The sequence below is a fragment of the Oncorhynchus masou genome, chromosome 28 (genome assembly GCF_036934945.1).
Source record: "Oncorhynchus masou masou isolate Uvic2021 chromosome 28, UVic_Omas_1.1, whole genome shotgun sequence".
Lineage (NCBI taxonomy): Eukaryota > Metazoa > Chordata > Actinopteri > Salmoniformes > Salmonidae > Oncorhynchus > Oncorhynchus masou.
The window spans coordinates 60,240,848-60,257,879 of NC_088239.1; the positions used below are offsets into that span (position 1 = coordinate 60,240,848).

General features: G+C 41.9%; 1 protein-coding gene and 1 pseudogene across 1 annotated transcript; one reads left to right on the plus strand and one right to left on the minus strand.

The window, feature by feature from the left end:
* Positions 1–6,469: 6,469 nt before the first annotated feature.
* Positions 6,470–11,620, minus strand: LOC135518008 (G2/mitotic-specific cyclin-B1-like). The gene is made up of 10 exons (XM_064942817.1): positions 11,593–11,620; positions 9,692–9,840; positions 9,297–9,431; positions 9,087–9,203; positions 8,748–8,930; positions 8,485–8,643; positions 7,493–7,729; positions 7,266–7,406; positions 6,925–7,035; positions 6,470–6,812 (listed from the first exon to the last, which is right to left on the minus strand). The coding sequence occupies exons 1-10, from the start codon at positions 11,603–11,605 to the stop codon at positions 6,708–6,710; spliced, it is 1,350 nt and encodes a 449-aa protein (XP_064798889.1). The 5' UTR covers positions 11,606–11,620; the 3' UTR covers positions 6,470–6,707.
* A 962-nt stretch (positions 11,621–12,582) lies between these two features.
* LOC135517025 (uncharacterized protein K02A2.6-like) lies at positions 12,583–16,695 on the plus strand (annotated as a pseudogene).
* The last annotated feature ends 337 nt before the right edge of the window (positions 16,696–17,032 follow it).

Below are 17,032 nucleotides of genomic sequence, written 5' to 3' on the forward strand. Positions count from 1 at the left end.
CGCATCAGATCTTTTCCAGAGTGAGAAAAAGATCAGAATTGCCTTTGTAAACGCAGCCATGTTAACTTGCAAAATAGGCATTAGCACAACTGCACACAGTGTCAATGTATCACATTTTTATGGATAAAAATTGAGAAAAAAAGTGATCTGATTTGACTGATCAATTATAAAGCTAATGGCATTATCATAAACTTTATTCAATGATAACAGCATAGCAATTTTCCACAAGCTAATAACTATGTAAATACTTTGTTACCAGTGTATCTGTTGTGTTACAAAGTCAGATGAGTTGGGAGGTTCTCAGTTCTTAGAGCAAAGACAACAAACAAACAGTGGGTTTGGTTTAGTAAGAAAATGTGCAGTGTAAGGATCAATGCTGTACTATTCAACAAATGTGAGGGTATGAACTTGTTTGGGCAAAGAGGGTGAAAGAGCTGTTGCCGTTCAGTTCTAACAAAGAGGTTACGTGGTCAGAGGAAAGTTCTGCTCAGTGAATTGGAATGAACCAAGGTGTGATGCTTTTTCACACCTGGTTGAAACAGACCAGTGTTCAGGACACAATAGGAGCCTTTCTGTAAAGTTCAGGGAGCACACAGATTTTTGTTGTTTTATTATTATCTATAAATTGTGAAAATGAATGCCCCCTTGGTTTATTCGTGCTTCACTTTCAGGCCGAGAGACTTCAGTCCGGTTGCCAGCTGCATACCTATTAGCACCCCACAGAAACCCTAACATCATCTCTGTGGGGTTGTGTTTGTTTGACTTTGTCATTATTGAACTGAGACACACATACGCAGTGGTTGTGAATTGAGAATGTGTATGGACTCATTTTCAAGGGTGCACTGGCTATCCCGGATAATGTTTAGACTGAGAAACACTTCCAAACGTTCGACTCTGGTCTTGGACAATTCAACTTTGGTTGAGTTTATCTCAGAAATATTAAATGGGTTTCTGAGGCCAAGTTTTTCATTCTTTCTGGACATCAATCCTGACTCTTGAATTAATTTATTGAGGAGGGCTTGAATAAAAATAGAATATGACATGAGTTTTTGTGCCTTAGTGTTGATTGAATATGGTTGAATAAAGATTATCCCAAAAGTGTCTTTAAGATGTCATCAGTGAGTTTGTAATTTGATGTAATGAGTGTGTAATTTGATGTAATTCTGGGGCATTCCAAGTGTGAACTTCACAAATCATAAATCCAGTTTTGACATATGATATATTGTTGTTATTCAATATTCAACAATAATACGCAGGTTAATGAGTGAGAGGTCATTCATCACTACAGTTATGTGGTCACTCATCTCCACGATTCCACTATGTCATACAGGTGAGTGGGGTAATTTATTTTTTTTTTTACATTCAGCATCACTTAGTCTCAGGAAATATAGTATTCTAACAAAGATATCCACATATATTTCAGGATGTTGTGTTTACCTGGAAATAATCAGAATTCATGTGAACATTACAGTTTTGAAAACAAAGCTTGTCCAAAAAAAGGTCTCTTTGCACAACTTAACCCGGGTATGGGGTAAGTTGAGCCCTGGGCCAGGTAAGTGAAGCCGCCTACACATTTCTGTACTGAATTAAATATTACCACTACCTTTTTAAAACCATGTCTATCTTTATTTCCCAAACACAATTCAACACAATCACAATCACTTTGTCTTTTATTAATTTTAAGTGTATTTTAACACAGGCTTAACACCTAACAAACACTTAGTACTTTTCTGAACCCCTTTCTTTGCATAGGATAGGCCATGTTAATACCTCATATCCCAGCGATAATGCCTTGCATTACACCTGGGAAGAAAACACTTACATTTCCTCAACTTGCTATTGGCTCAACTTACCCCAAGGTAAACATTTTGATTCATATCCCAGATAGTTACAATGATGCGCTTTCATGCTAGTTTTAGGACCTCGTATTAAAGCTTACTGATGTATAGAACAATATTACAACTATATACTTTGGTTTAGATACAAGCATCATAAAATCTCTAACACAAATTAATTTGACTTGGTGTAAAGCTAGTTTGTTTTGTTTCCTAACTTGCTTACCACTTTTTCCATGTGGTTTCTTCCTTCACAGACTCCATGATATTATGACCTCTTCCTAAATTTGGTAAACATACATTTTGTGTATGGTTTCTTAGAAACAAAGACACAAATGTGGCTCAACTTACCCCACTCTAGCCTACAACTGCTTTCCATGAAATTTCCACAAAAAGCTAAAGGCCCAAAATCCAGGGGTCCAGGCGGCTTCAACCGTATGTTTTCAAGCTCCACAGAAGGAATATGTCTTGTAAACTGATCTTGCTGCCCATTCATGACCTCACCCTTCAAGCATGAGTTCTCAGCATGGGCCGGGTTTAAAAGCACAGCTTTCTGGGTAACTGAAACTAATGATCATCTGTCCCTATGAAGAGTAGCATAAGGTAGAGCTAAAAAGATGAACCTATAGATGTTCTTTAACGCATCCCCTCTGCCCATGACAGCAGGTTTTGTTTTGTTTTTCTACTTTGCATTTGTGTTCTAAAAGCAATTTACTAAAGCAATGTTTTTCTTAATTCTCCAATAAATACATATTTCAGTGAGTGCTGCTTGGTATAATGGTGTTCTTAATATTTACTAATTTAGACTTATAGCAACGTGATCTGTACAACAAACTACAGTAAACCAGGTTTAATTCCAAATAACAAAAACATAACTGTAATATTTCTCATTTGGTGACAAGCGGTTGTCCAATAAACAGTTTGAGAGCCGTCAACAGATGCAATTATGATGGCCATAATGGATACAGTGAAGAGCCTCTGTGGGATGACAGGTGGTCTTGTACAGCGTAAGCTCTGCAAATCCCCTTGTGGGTCATTGCACAAGGTCCCCTGGCGAGCAGCTGTGGATGGGCTAAAGTGAACTTCTCCCCCTCTGCTGTGTCCATTGGCCTTAAATACTTGAGGCTTGATGTGATCAATTGTAATTGACGCCGCTTGCTTTCTCCAGGACGGGTTATGAGTCCTGTGCATCTGCCTGTTATTTTAATGGGATCCTCATATTCCAAGAATAGTCAAGTAGCTCTTAATCTACAGCCTTGACTGCAATGGAACCACCTAGCAAAAAAGCAGTGCCAGAAAATAGACAGGTGACATTGTTCCTAAACTGGAATCTGTGAGTTCAAAGGGTAGGCTAAACTCATTGGAATGGCTGTTAGGGTAACTGGATGTGTAGGAAATGTCTTACTGTTAAATCTGAATTAGACAGATCTCAATCTACATCCACTTGGAATTAAGATTTATAAACAGTTATGACTATGGAATCAGATAATTGCTGTTGACCCCTTGTTGTCCAAGCCTATCCACTAAGAAAATGGGTGTTACAAAATAAAATAGCTTTTCATTGACAAAAGGGATGGATCCATGTTAATTTACAAAACATGTATACTGGAATTAGAAGCCAGAATGGGGCTTGACTAGTGGAATGGATCTGACCTAAATATCTGCTCCTTAAGACTGCAGTGATGAGGCCTTGAAAAGGAGCAGCTCGGAGCCGCTGGGCTAGCACAGCCACGTGTAGCCAGCAAAGAGCCTTCAGGTGTGGCATCTTAAAAGGCATGTGAACACCATTAATGAACTGAACTGCCATTTCCCCTCTAAACCCAGCAAGTGGCACAAGCAGTTGCATTCCTCACTTAAACTACTTTATTTTTACTTTTAACTAGGCAAGTCAGTTAAGAACAAATTCTTATTTACAGTGACCGCCAACAAAATATTTGGACTAGACTAGTTTTACAGTGGCAAATTCTAAATGTGCCCTGCATGCAAGCATCAAAAGGAAATGAGCTGCATGTCACTTGCAGGTTGTGGGCATGTCAGAACTACTCTAGCAGATCACTAAAACAGTCACTAACCAAGATAGGACTGTAACCAGAGCACTACCTCCCTCTCGTGGACACTTACAGTTACAAGACCAAGTTGTGCAATATGAATTCCTTCAAAATGAACAACATATTATTTCTACTTAAAACATATTTAAGTACGCAAGTTAAGAAAAAAAATCGTATTTACAATGACGGCCTACCAAAAGACCTCCTTGCGGGGACGGAGATATGACAAAACACATCACAACAAGCGAGACAACACTACATGAAGAGACCTAAGGCAGCAACACATGGTAGCAGCACATAACATGGTACCAACATTATTGGGCACAGACAACAGCACAAAGGGCAAGGTAGAAAAAAACAATACATCACGCAAAGCAGCCACAACTGTCAGCATGTGTGTCGATGGAGTCTCTGAATGAGAGTTAAAACTTTCCAGTTTGAGTGTTTGTTGCAGCTCGTTCCAGTCGCTAGCTGCAGCAGACTGAAAAGGCGAGTGACCCAGGGATGTGTGCGCTTTACGGACCTTTAATAGAATGTGACTGGCAGAACGGGTGTTGTATGTGGAGGATGAGAGATGCAGTATATATCTCAGATAGGGGGAGTGAGGCCTAAGACTGTTTTATAAATAAGCATCAACCGGTGGGTCTTGCGATGGGTATACAGAGATGACCAGTTTACAGGAGTATAGAGTGCAGTGATGTGTCCTATAAAAGGGGCATTGGTGGCAAATCTGATGGCTGAATAGATAAAGAACATTAGCAGCTCGAGAGCACCCTTACATGCCGATCTATAAATCACATCTCCGTAATCTAGCATGGTAGGATGGTCCTCTGAATCAGGGTTAGTTTGGCAGCTGTGGTGAAAGAGGAGCGATTACGATAGAAACCAAATCTAAATTTACATTTAGCTTGCAGCTTTGGTATGTGCTGAGAGAAGGACAGTGTACCGTCTAGCCATACTCCCAAGTACTTGCATGAGGGGACTACCTCAAGCTCTAAACTCGAGGTAGTAATTACACCTGTGGGGAGAGAGGCATTTTTACCGAACCACATGACCGTTGTTTTTGAAGGTGTTCAGAACTAGGTTAGAGAAAGCTTGGACACTAAGAACACTTTGTTGAAGAGCATTTAACAAAATCCGGGGAGAGGCCAGCTGAGTATAAGCCTTCCTGCATGTAAATGGATGAGAGCTTCCTACTGCCTGAGCTCCGATGTAAATTAAGAGTGGGGCCTAGGATTGAGACTTGGGGTACTCCCTTGGTGACAGACAGTAGGTAAGAGCAGATTGACTATACACTGCACTCTGGAGGTAGTCAGCAAACCAGGCCAAAGACCCCTCAGAGACACCAATACTCCTTAGCCAAAGTCTTTGCTACGGTATTCCATTCTTGTGGGCTGGCTAAGTCAATAAAAATAGCAGCACATTGCTTAGAATCAAGGGCAATGGTGACATCATTGAGGACCTTTAAGGTTGCAGTGACACATCCACAACCTGAGCAGACACCAAATTGCATATTTGAGAGAATACTATATCAAAAAAGCCAGTTGATTGACAAGTTTTTCCAACACTTGATAATCAGTGCAAAAACAGAAATAGGCCTGTAACAGGATCTCCCCCTTTAAATAAAGGACAAACTGTGGCTGCCGTCGAAGCAAATTGGAACATCCCAAGAAGAGACAGGATAAAGAGGTTGGGCGATAGGGGCAGCAACCTTAAAGGGTCTAAAACATCTGACCCAGATGGTTTTTACAGGTCAAGTTTAAGGAGCTCCTTCGACTCAGTGACTGCCAGCAGGAAAACTGTAGTGGGGCAGGGAAGAGAAGCATTGGGGAGTCACATTAGAAGGGGTGGGAGATGAGGAAATGTTGGATGGGCAAGACAGCGTCAAATAGGAATCCTGACTTAAAGTGGTCATTAAAGAGCTCAGCCATGTGCTTCTTGTCAGTAACAACCACCAACATTAAGGGACATGGGCAGCTGTAAGGGTTTTATTAGCCAGGTCTTTGTTTTCCAGAACGTCTTAGGGTTATACCCACAGAGAAAACTGTTCCTTAAACTAACTTTGGCGTTCTGGATAGCCTGAGTGAACACATTCCTCATTTGCCTGAACGAGAGCCAGCCAGAGTATGCCGAGCCTGTCACCAAACACAATTCTTGAGGAAGTATTTTTTTTTTTAAACATTTTTTATTATAAGGTCCAAGCGTCTTCAATACCGGAGGCCATTTCATGAAGGCTTGCGCATTAAAATTTAAGCAAGCATCTGACAGATGAGGAAAGCACATTTCACTGTAAAGCCATGACAAACAGGCTGTAAGGTGTAAACCTGATCATTAAGGTTTACAGAACACAGACTATTTGTGAGGATAATGTCAAGGAGCCAAAGAGAGCTTAAGGCAGAAGTCAGTGCTGGTGGAGGACTATAGCACCCAGCAACAAAGAGTCATTAGAAAGTTTAATGCCTAAAACTAGCTAATCAAATTGTTTGGGGAGAGACAACCAAGCACTGAAGGTGATCCTTGGTAAAGATTGCCATGCCTACAGTCTGCCAAAAAGGTTAGCCATAAAGTGTCTATAGCAAAGTAGAATTAAAATGTTAAAATGTTTATTGGCATTACTTGAATATACAGTCTTGATCAGACACACATCACAGAGGGTAGAACAAACCTACATTAACTCAAAGCATTTAATTACTGGAATGGTCTAAACCCAGGTTTGGGAACAAAAGCTGTACACTACCCAACACCAATGTTTCTCCCATAATTGCTAAAATCACATAAGTTACATACATTCTGTACAGTACAATCATCAGTGCTTTCAGGCATCTCATAGGGTGAGCTGCTTTGCAAGGTCCTTGATCAGCGAAGACTTCAGCTGTGAAATGGTGGCGATTTTCATATGCTTCTGACTAGAGTACTTATTCTTAACTGCCTGCAAAAGAAAAACAAATGGCAACAGGTCATTTTGTAGAAGATGTCTTACAATTAGGTGCATTTAAAGAGCTGTTAACGGCATTCACTAATAAGGCGGTTCCTCAACGCACCATATGCTTAGTTTGTCCCTCGTTCACCTTCACAACATTTTTTGCTATGTGCTGCATGACCGGGACGAGGCAGTCTTCGGTGTAGTTCATGTAATGCTGCAGTGTGGAACTCTGGGGAGAGGATACAAAGGCAGTAAGTGACAAGATCAAGTGATGCAGTGACCTGGTATACACCAAGGGCTCCTGAGTGACACGGGTTAGGCCATCATTGTAAATAAGAATTTTTTTAACAGACTTGCCTAGTTAAATAAACAAAGGGCTTATTTCCCCACAATCACTGATCAGAGACCAGATAAGCAAATATGGTGGAATCCCACAGCAGTTACTGAAGGACATCTTACCCAGTCACCGCAGTTGAAGACCTTCAGGGTGAGGGCGAAGGCTGCACTGGCCACCTGGGAGGGAGGGAAGTGCACCATCTCATAGTCCACCATGGTGAGCTCCACCAAGTACTTTGCCAGGGTGTGGTGCTCAGCAGTCACCTGTAGAGAGATGTCATTTTGATTCTAGAACTGGTGTGACTGTAGGCAATACAGATTGAGTGTCAGTGTTGAAGGGGTTGGTATACCTCGCCAATCTTTGAGGCCCTTCTGAGGAACTGGAGGGGGAGAGGGCGGCCAAAGCTGAACTTCAGCACTCTCAGTATCGTCATTTCCATGTCCCTGATCTGGGCAGTGGTGTAGGCACGGTCAGTCACAAATGCAAAGTCTGCGATCTCTGGAGGGTACATCTCCTCGTATTTGGAGGCGACGAACATGGCAGTCACACCAACTAACTGAAGTTGCTTTTTGGGCACTGGGTTATCCTGTTGAAGAACATTTTTTGCTTATAATTTCCATAAGTTGGTAGGCCATTTGTCAACTATAGTTAGATACATGCCGGTACTGGCTTAACGTGTTGCCCTAGAAAACTAAATGAAGTAGGGCTCACCAGAATAATGCCTTATGTCAATAGAGCGCATTAGTAATCTAGTCAATGTTGTTTACAGCCAGGGGAGACAATGCCCCCCCCCCCCAAAAAAATGGAAAGATGTTACACAGGACTAATTATCAGTTTGACCCGTTAAGGAAATTAAAAGCAGAGAAAAGTCTTGGGTGGATATTTTGTATAGTTGAAATGCTGTCTGCTTGCATAAGCTTCAAAGATGATTCCACATCTATTAGAATGCAGATGTTAGAGTCACATTTCTCCACTAATGTGAGACAAAATAACCACATGTTGTATCATTTTAGTGCAAGAACTGTATAGTGCTGCAAGAGTTATTATGCTACATATGAGAGGTTTTACACCTACAGTCAGTGTCCATATTACAGTTACCATTAAACTTACAAGGAACCTGTTTATTCATGGCTACTTGAGCAGCTTGTCAAAGGTGCATGTAAACAGCTTATCCCGAATAAGACCTTACGTGGAATATCGCTCTACCATCCAGAATATTGTGCGCATTTAAACATGGTCAGCAAGCAAGCCCACTGGTGGGCTGTGCGTCATTCCTGCTACACTGTAGTTCACTGGCAGTAATTTATCAGGGTGGCTAGGACAGCGGGTAAAGCAAATTACCTGAAGGAAGCGGTCAATGATTCCCACAGTCATATACATGGTCTCCTGCAGCAGGCGGAACTTGATTTGGACCTGGACGAGCCAGTCAATGAGAATGGCACGCATGTTGCCTGTAATTTCCCGTCCTTCCAGGTATTTGGTTTTAACAGCCTGATCAACCTGAGGGGAGACGACACAAAGGGATATGTAAGCAACAGGCACATGTAGGACAATAAAATACATTTCCTGGACCATGGCTTTCAGCTGAGAAACAATACACCAACCTCAAGTTTTTGAAGGTATTTGTAGATGTCCTTCACATATTCGCTGCAGAGCATGGGGTTGTCATAGTCGTCAGCATCCACATCTTTAATATTAAGTAGGACATCAGAGAAGGCCTGGCACAGTTCAATGGGAGCACAGCCAGAGGTCTCCATTGCTGTGGGAGACAATGGCTCAGGGAAAACCTGACAGATAGATAAATACATACTAGTGTTATTCAATATGGGGTATGACAGTGAACAATATCTAATCATGATAGTGCATGAAGTTGAGCAGATTGAAGGCTATTACAAAGAAATCACAAGCAGCCAAATTCTTGCCCTTTGCCCCAGAAACCTCACCTGAACCTCCAGCTTAACTGGGGAAATAACTTTTGGGGGTTGTTGGACTTCAGGGACAGTCGCCAACCGTGTGCTGGCCTTCCTCTCAACCACCTTTGTGGGTTCTGCCTTGGCATCCTGTAGAATAAAAATGAAGCACCGTATTTTAGTACTAGAAACAGGGTAGCTAGAAACCTATGCATTGTGAAGTTGTCCCAAAATACAAGTCACCTTTTTCAGAGTCTGTCTGGGGACTCCAACATTTCCGATTTCGCCAAGCGCAGCTCGTGTTCTCAGTGTAGGCTTGGTTCCCAGAACTACCTTGCCTGGCAGGGCAGTTTGGTTCTCTGAGGAACCCAGACGATTCTAAAGGAATAAAAAAAAGGGAACCATGTAGAATAAGATTTTATTAAAATAGAACACGATATAGCATACTGAACGAGTAAACAATAACGTCAGAGAAGGCAGAAGCAAAACATTTTGCTGAGGCACGAGGCGAGTCACTCCTCTGCATTTAAGCTTGAATTCTAAGCAAAAGCAATGAACAAGTTGCAAACGTAACACACATAGCTATAACAAACCAAATATATCGTAGCACAAAACAATTTCTGAAAAATACAACTTACTCTGGTCATACGGTGAGCCATTTCTAAATATGCGATGCTTCGGCGAAAGAGAATACACTTACTGCACACAACTTCTAAGGGTGAATAGCCGTAGTTTAAATCCTGGTTTACTCGAATTTCATTCGTTGCGTTCCAAAATGCGCTGCCATCTGATTGGATGACAAGCACGTGATTAGAATGCGTTCCTCGGACGACCAGTAATCACATGACAGGATTTAGCTAGTAGTTTTTTTAAAGACTTCCGCTACCTTATAAATAAGAAGCAAGTTAACCAGTTCAAAACAAAGGCACTGTATTGTATTTACAGTTCATGTAAAATTTAGTTGAGGTTTGTGTTACTATATAGAACACATGTCCCAAATATTCTTATAAACCTTTGTAGCTGATTTTCTTAACCTGTATTTTATCTAATACAAGTGTACACTTTGGACTTATTTGAGTATTTACGGTCGTAATAGTGCGTTTACGTGCAAGTCGGAACTAGGAAAGTAGTTTGTTGATCAGACGTCCCACCCTAAATCTTACCCTAACCAGAATCCTTTATCTTAACCATTTTACATCTCAACTTTAATGGAGTAGGGACGTCCCACATACCCTGGAAATCATGGACTCTACGAAATGTCCGACTTTCTAACTGGTTGAACGTGGCATGTGTATGTATAATGGTGCTTTAAAGACAACTTGGACCTCTGGAAAAAACTAGGTTGAATCATGACGTCAGTGATCTTCAGGTCGGAATTTTGGAGCGCTCGAAAGAGGCACGAGTTCCTGACTTGGAATTCCGAGTTGGATGACGGTTCAAAAATACATTTTCCCAGTCAGAGCTCGTTTTTCCGAGTTCCCAGTTGTCTTGGATGAATTGACGTCGGAAGTCAGAGATTTCCCAGTTGATGTTAACGGGGCATTACAACAACAAACACGTTATCTAGTTCCGACTAGCAAGTGAACGTGGCATCATATTACCAAAGACGGTATGGTTAATTCCATATTCATCTGCGAGTCGGAACTAGGTTTACCTTGAAATGTATTACTTGCAGTTATACACGTGGCACATTCAACCAGTTAGTAAGTCGAACATTTGAGTTTCCTAGACCCGACTTGCGGCATTAAAAACGTTGTGATATTACCACAGAGTTTCTAAACCTCTTAACAAATGTGATCTCATGCCAATGAATTGCTGTGACTCCGTTAACATTGCCTACATACCTGTTAAAAATGAAGTGAAATATTTATGAATTGTTATCACTAAAAACGACGTGTCAGATAGAGAATCTTTAAACATCGATAATATGATTAATTCTATGAGAGTCATTAAGTCAGTGGCTGCAACGTGATATCTCAATTTTGGGTCTTATTCTTTTGTCCAAGACTGATTGTTTATCTAGAATCATTTACTCAAGTCAGTCCCTTTTTATTTATTTTAAGTCAATGCTGTTATATTTAGATTTGTTTGAAGGAATAAAACGCATTATATTCGGAGATGACAATTAGTGAAAGAGTATGATCGTGGAGGATTACAGGCTATTGATATTGAATCGTTAGTGGGTGTTTTAGAATTACATGGTTGAAATGATGTCTGTCTAATCCTATCTCTATGTTGTATCATATCCCTAACAGTCTGTTGAATAAACTTGGTGTATTTTGACCCTCCAAAATGACCTGTGAAATTGTCTAAGTTTCACATGATGTTTCATATGATGATGTTATGTTCTGTTAATTACTGATGTCCCCTTTAAGGCGGGAGCACCCTTGGTCATGCGCAGTGTTGTTCAATGTTATTCTGGTACTAACTCGTTTGAGTAATGTGAAGCTCCAGTTCAATTGCTTTTATTCAGAGTCTTTCTTATTACATAAATAAGTACTAAATGTTAAGACACTACAATGGCGACGAGGATGATTACCTGCAGTGTGCATCACGAATACAGATGGAGTTCGTAGGAAGAGAGGAAGAGTTTGACCCTGTAGCATAACAGCTAGCAAGCAGTGAAGACGAGGGGAGAGCTGACGAGAACGAGGCGGCAGATCAATAGATGTGTTTGGTGACACGCAAGAAAACTGGGCAACTTACATTGAACGACTGGAACAGTACTTCATTGCAAACGACATTGCTGATAACAAAAGAGTACCAGCGTTGTTGAGTTTAATTGGCCCAAAAATATACAGTTTGCTAAGAGATCTGACTGCCCCTTTGAAGCCCTCAAATAAAACAATCACAGAGATTGTGGAGATATTGCAAAATCACCTATCACCTAAACCACTCCTCATCGCGGAACGTTTTCGTTTCCACAAGAGAGATCAGAATGAGGGGGAGGGTGTTAGTACATATGTAGCAGTGTTGAAGAAACTATCTGAACATTGCCAGTTTGGAGAGAACCTAAATGACACATTAAGGGATAGATTTGTTTGTGGACTGAAACATGAACACATTCAAAAACGTTTGCTCACAGAATCAGAGCTCACGTTTGCAAAGGTGGTTGAAATTGCTGTGGCTATGGAAATCGCGGCTAAAGATGCATTTGAGTTGCAAAGTAAAAGAAGTACGGACCTGTCACAAATCTCCCTGCACAAGTTTTCACGCAGTCGACAGCTCCCCCGTGTGGCCGATAAATGCAGCAGGTGTGACAGATGGTCACAGAGCAGAGGACTGCCGTTTCAAAGACGAAATTTGTTACAAATGCAGTAGAAGGGGGCACATTCAAAGAGCATGCAAAGCAAAATTCAGTCACAACAGGAAAACTGATAAAATGAAAGGGTCTGTGAATGCACTAGCAGAGAACAGTGGCAGTGATTCAGATGAACGATTAATTGGTACAATGGAGATAAACACAGTGACTTCTCCCAGCAGTAGCATAATATGAGTGACACCAGATATCGAAGGCAAACCCCTCAAAATGGAGCTGGACACAGGATCTGCAGTGTCTATAATTTCCACTACCGTCTACAATGAGCACTTTAAGGCTATCAAGCTGAAGAACACAAATGTGTTGCTGAAGACATACTCAGGAGAGAGATTGAGCCCAATGGGGGTGTTGCAGGTCTGAGTGCATTATGGGGGGCAAACAGCAGTTACAGCTGTATGTGGTGCCTGGAACTGGCCCCCCATTATTTGGCAGGGAATGGCTTTCAAAAATAAAGCTGAACTGGTGTGACTTGAAAATGCTCCACACGTTCCAGTCCAAAGAGAATGGTACAGACCAAACACTGGAATACTTGCGGAAGAAATACAACACAGTTTTCAGTGATCAGATGTGAACAGTAAAAGGCTTCACAGCAAAACTTGTACTAAGAGATGACGCAACCCCCAAATTCTGCAAAGCCAGATCTGTTCCATACTCCCTGAGACCAAAGGTGGAAGCGGAAATCGATCGCTTGCAGAATACAGGGATCCTGACAAAAGTGGACAGAAGCGAATGGGCCACACCCATAGTTCCTATTGTGAAGAAAGACGGGTCTGTTAGAATGTGTGGGGACTTCAAGGTAACTGTGAATTCAATGTTGCATGTGGACCAATACCTCCTACCACACCTGGATGACATCTTTGCTGCACTAGCTGTGGGGAAACACTTCAGTAAAATCGATCTGAAACAGGCTTACCTGCAGCTACCGGTTGAAGAGAGTTCCAAACAGTACCTGACAATAAACACACACAAAGGTCTATACAGGTATAACCACATGGTTTTTGGCATTGCATCAGCCCCAGCCATTTGGCAATTAACTATTGACCAGATTTTGCAAGGAATCCCAGGAACCCAGTGTATCCTGGATGACATGATCATAACAGGACGCACCGACAAAGAGCACCTGGCTAACCTGGAAGAGGTCCTGAAAATACTGAAAGAGTTTGGTCTACAGGCAAACTTACAGAAGTGTGAGTTCTTCAAAGACAAGATTGTCTTCTGTGGATATGAGATTGACTGCAATGGATTGCACAAAACACAGGACAAAATTGAGGCAGTGGTACAGGCACCACGACCACAAAATATCACAGAAGTGAGATCTTTCACTGGACTGATCAATTACTACAGAAGATTCCTCCCAAACCTTTCAGCAGTACTCCAGCCTCTAAATCAGCTCCTGGAAAAGAATAGGACATGGCGGTGGACAGAGCAGTGTGAAAATGCATTTTTGGAGGCAAAATGGCTCATAACATCTGAACAGGTCCTGATGCATTACGACCCTGAAATGCCAGTGAAGTTGGTTTGTGATGCGTCCCCTTATGGCTTAGGTGCCGTCCTTTCACACACTGAAAGATGGGTCAGAGAGGCCAGTTGCATTCGCGTCACGAACATTGAATGATGCAGAGAAAAACTACTCACAAATAGACAAAGAAGCACTGGCACTAGTGTGGGGCGTCAAGAAATTCCACCCATACCTATATGGCAAGCGTTTCACACTGGTTACAGATCACCAGCCGTTGCTTTCCATTTTCAGTCCAAAGAAAGGCATTCCGGCAATGACAGCAGCCAGGTTACAGTGATATGCCCTGTTCCTTGCCAGTCATATGTATGACATTGAGTTTAAACCGTCATCCCTCCACACAAATGCAGATGGATTATCCAGACTGCCATGTACAAGAGAAAGACAAAGGAGGGTGGATGCAGTGGACATGTTCCATACCGCTCAGCTCAAGGCCCTAACAGTCACAAGCACAGTTATCAAACAGGAGACAAGGAAAGATGTGACCTTGTCAAAAGTGTACACCTACACCATGTCAGGATGGCCAGCTACTGGCAGAAAGGAGCTGACTCCGTATTTCCAGCGGAGAAACAAAATTACAATGTACCAAGGATGTTTGATGTGGGGAATGAGAGTCTTGATACCCCAGAAATGCCAACATCTAGTTTTGCAGCAATTACATGAAGGTCATGTTGGAATTGTCAAAATGAAGCTGCTCGCAAGGAGCCACTTCTGGTGGCCAGGTCTGGATCAACAGATAGAAAACATGGCGAAGAACTGTAGCGGATGTTTGGAAACCCTTCACATGCCTGCTCCTGTCCCAGTCCACCCATGGGAATGGCCCGCAGAGCCATGGCAGAGAATTCATGTGGACTATGCTAGTCCCTTTGAAAAGCACATGTTTCTGGTTATAGTTGATGCCCATTCCAAATGGCCAGAGGTGTTTTGCACTGACTCCTCCACCTCAGCTCAGACGATAGAGTGTCTCAGAACAACGTTTGCACGCTTCGGTTTGCCACTGCAGCTGGTAAGTGACAACGCGCACGCTTTTGTAAGTGACGAGTTTACAAGATTCATGTCAGTAAATGGAATCAAACACTCAACCTCAGCTCCGTACCACCCTGCCACCAATGGGTTGGCAGAACGCTTTGTGCAAACCCTAAAGCAAGGACTCCGTGCAGCAAAACAAGACGAAGGGACTTTGCAAACAAAACTGGCCAAGTTCCTGGCCTCCTACCGAACACCCCACATGCCACGACAAATGAAAGCCCAGCCGCACTGATGTTCGGGAGGCCTCTCCGCACACAGCTGGACATCATGAAGCCAAACAGGCGTAATGAAGTGCTGAACAAACAAGCCAAGATGCTCTCTGGTGGCCGGGAGTGCCATCTCCAAACAGGACAGGAAGTGATGGTGCGAGACTACAGAAGAGGGGGGAAATGGACAAGAGGGACCGTACACACACAAACGGGACCCAGAACTTACCAGGTTCAAGTGAGCCCAGACATAATGTGGCGGCGTCACATTAACCAAATGCATTCCACGGAAAACAGCACAACAATCGAGAGAGAACAGGCACCGAGAGATCCCTGTGTGTCACTCTCAGGAACTGTAGAGGACAGTGGGGCAGTAAAGAGACCCCAGGCTGAAAGAAGGGAACATGTTGATGAAGGTGCTGCTATAGCAGACGCTATAATGGAACAAGCACACACTGAGGATGTTCAGGAGCCTCCAGACAATCCGAGGCGCTACCCAGAACAAAGGCACCGCCCACCAGACAGACTAGACATATGAACAAACAAACAAAAACTAACTGTTCAAGTTCAAATTAAAGGATGCAAAATAACTACAACAAGTTCTGGGAAATGTTTCAGTTGTGGTTTGGTAAAAGTAACTCTGATTGTATAAGAGAAGGAATGTTATGTTCTGTTAATTACTGATGTCCCCTTTAAGGCGGGAGCACCCTTGGTCATGCGCAGTGTTGTTCTATGTTATTCTGGTACTAACTAGTTTGAGTAAATGTGAAGCTCCAGTTCAATTGCTTTTATTCAGTCTTTCTTATTACATAAATAAGTACTAAGTGTTAAGACACTACATGTTATTTTTCTGGAAAATGGTATTCAAGCACAATGTTTCCCCACACAAAACATTGACTTGGAAGAATAGAGTTATTTAAGTTAATAGGAAATCCGTTTTCAAATGCCTTTAGTTTGACAAGGGTATTCATGTTGTATGTGATTTGGTAGACAACACTGGGGAGTTTTTGCCGTTTGATGAGTTCATTGGTAAATTTCAGGTTAATATTACTCAGAGAATATATGAAGGTTTGCAAAGCAATTCCACTTCCTTTACTTGGACTTATTAAGAACACTTTGTTATATTATGAGGTTGTTCCCTCTTTCCAAGTTTACAAATTAATGACTTGAATCTTTTGGATAAAAAATGCAACAAAAAGTGGATACAATTGGGAATGCTTGCGAAACAGACCAAACAATGAGATAAGTGAAGCATTCTTCCTCTAGTTGTTAATTTTCTTTAAATCTAAAGCCACAACCTAGATTCAAGCCAATGTCTTTAGTAGTTGAACATGTTATTACTCAAACCTCGTGAAAGTGATAAACTGACACGTTTTCATTTTTGTCAAAAACAATTTATATTGGAGGTGTGCCTTTGATTTAATGCCCTACATATGCGCAGTTCGGCACGAGAAGACTTAGACCCAATGACGTGTATCTAGCCAATGTTGCTATGACATTGCCTGCAAGTGTGATCCGGGATTTCTATTGGAGACGCAGTTTTAGCCTATCTTCATACTGTACTGTCTTTGATATTACTGCCCTTCTGCTAGTCATGTAGAAAACTACATACATACTACTACATACTACATGATCATACAACCAATGATCTGTATAGTCTACCAAAGTATGAGTCAAAGGAAATTGAACATGATGAGAGTGAGGATGAATTAAGGTGCGACAAAGAACCAGAGTTTGAACCTCATCCTACTGGTGATAAATATGTTTCTTTACCCAGTGGGGTGAGATTTTTAAAGAGAATGGATCCTTGCCTTCTGGCTGATCCATATGTTGTGTCAAGTTAGGTGGACAAGAGGTTGGGGAATGTTGGCTCGGTGAAAGTGACTTGATGTGGAATCGTGTCGATTCT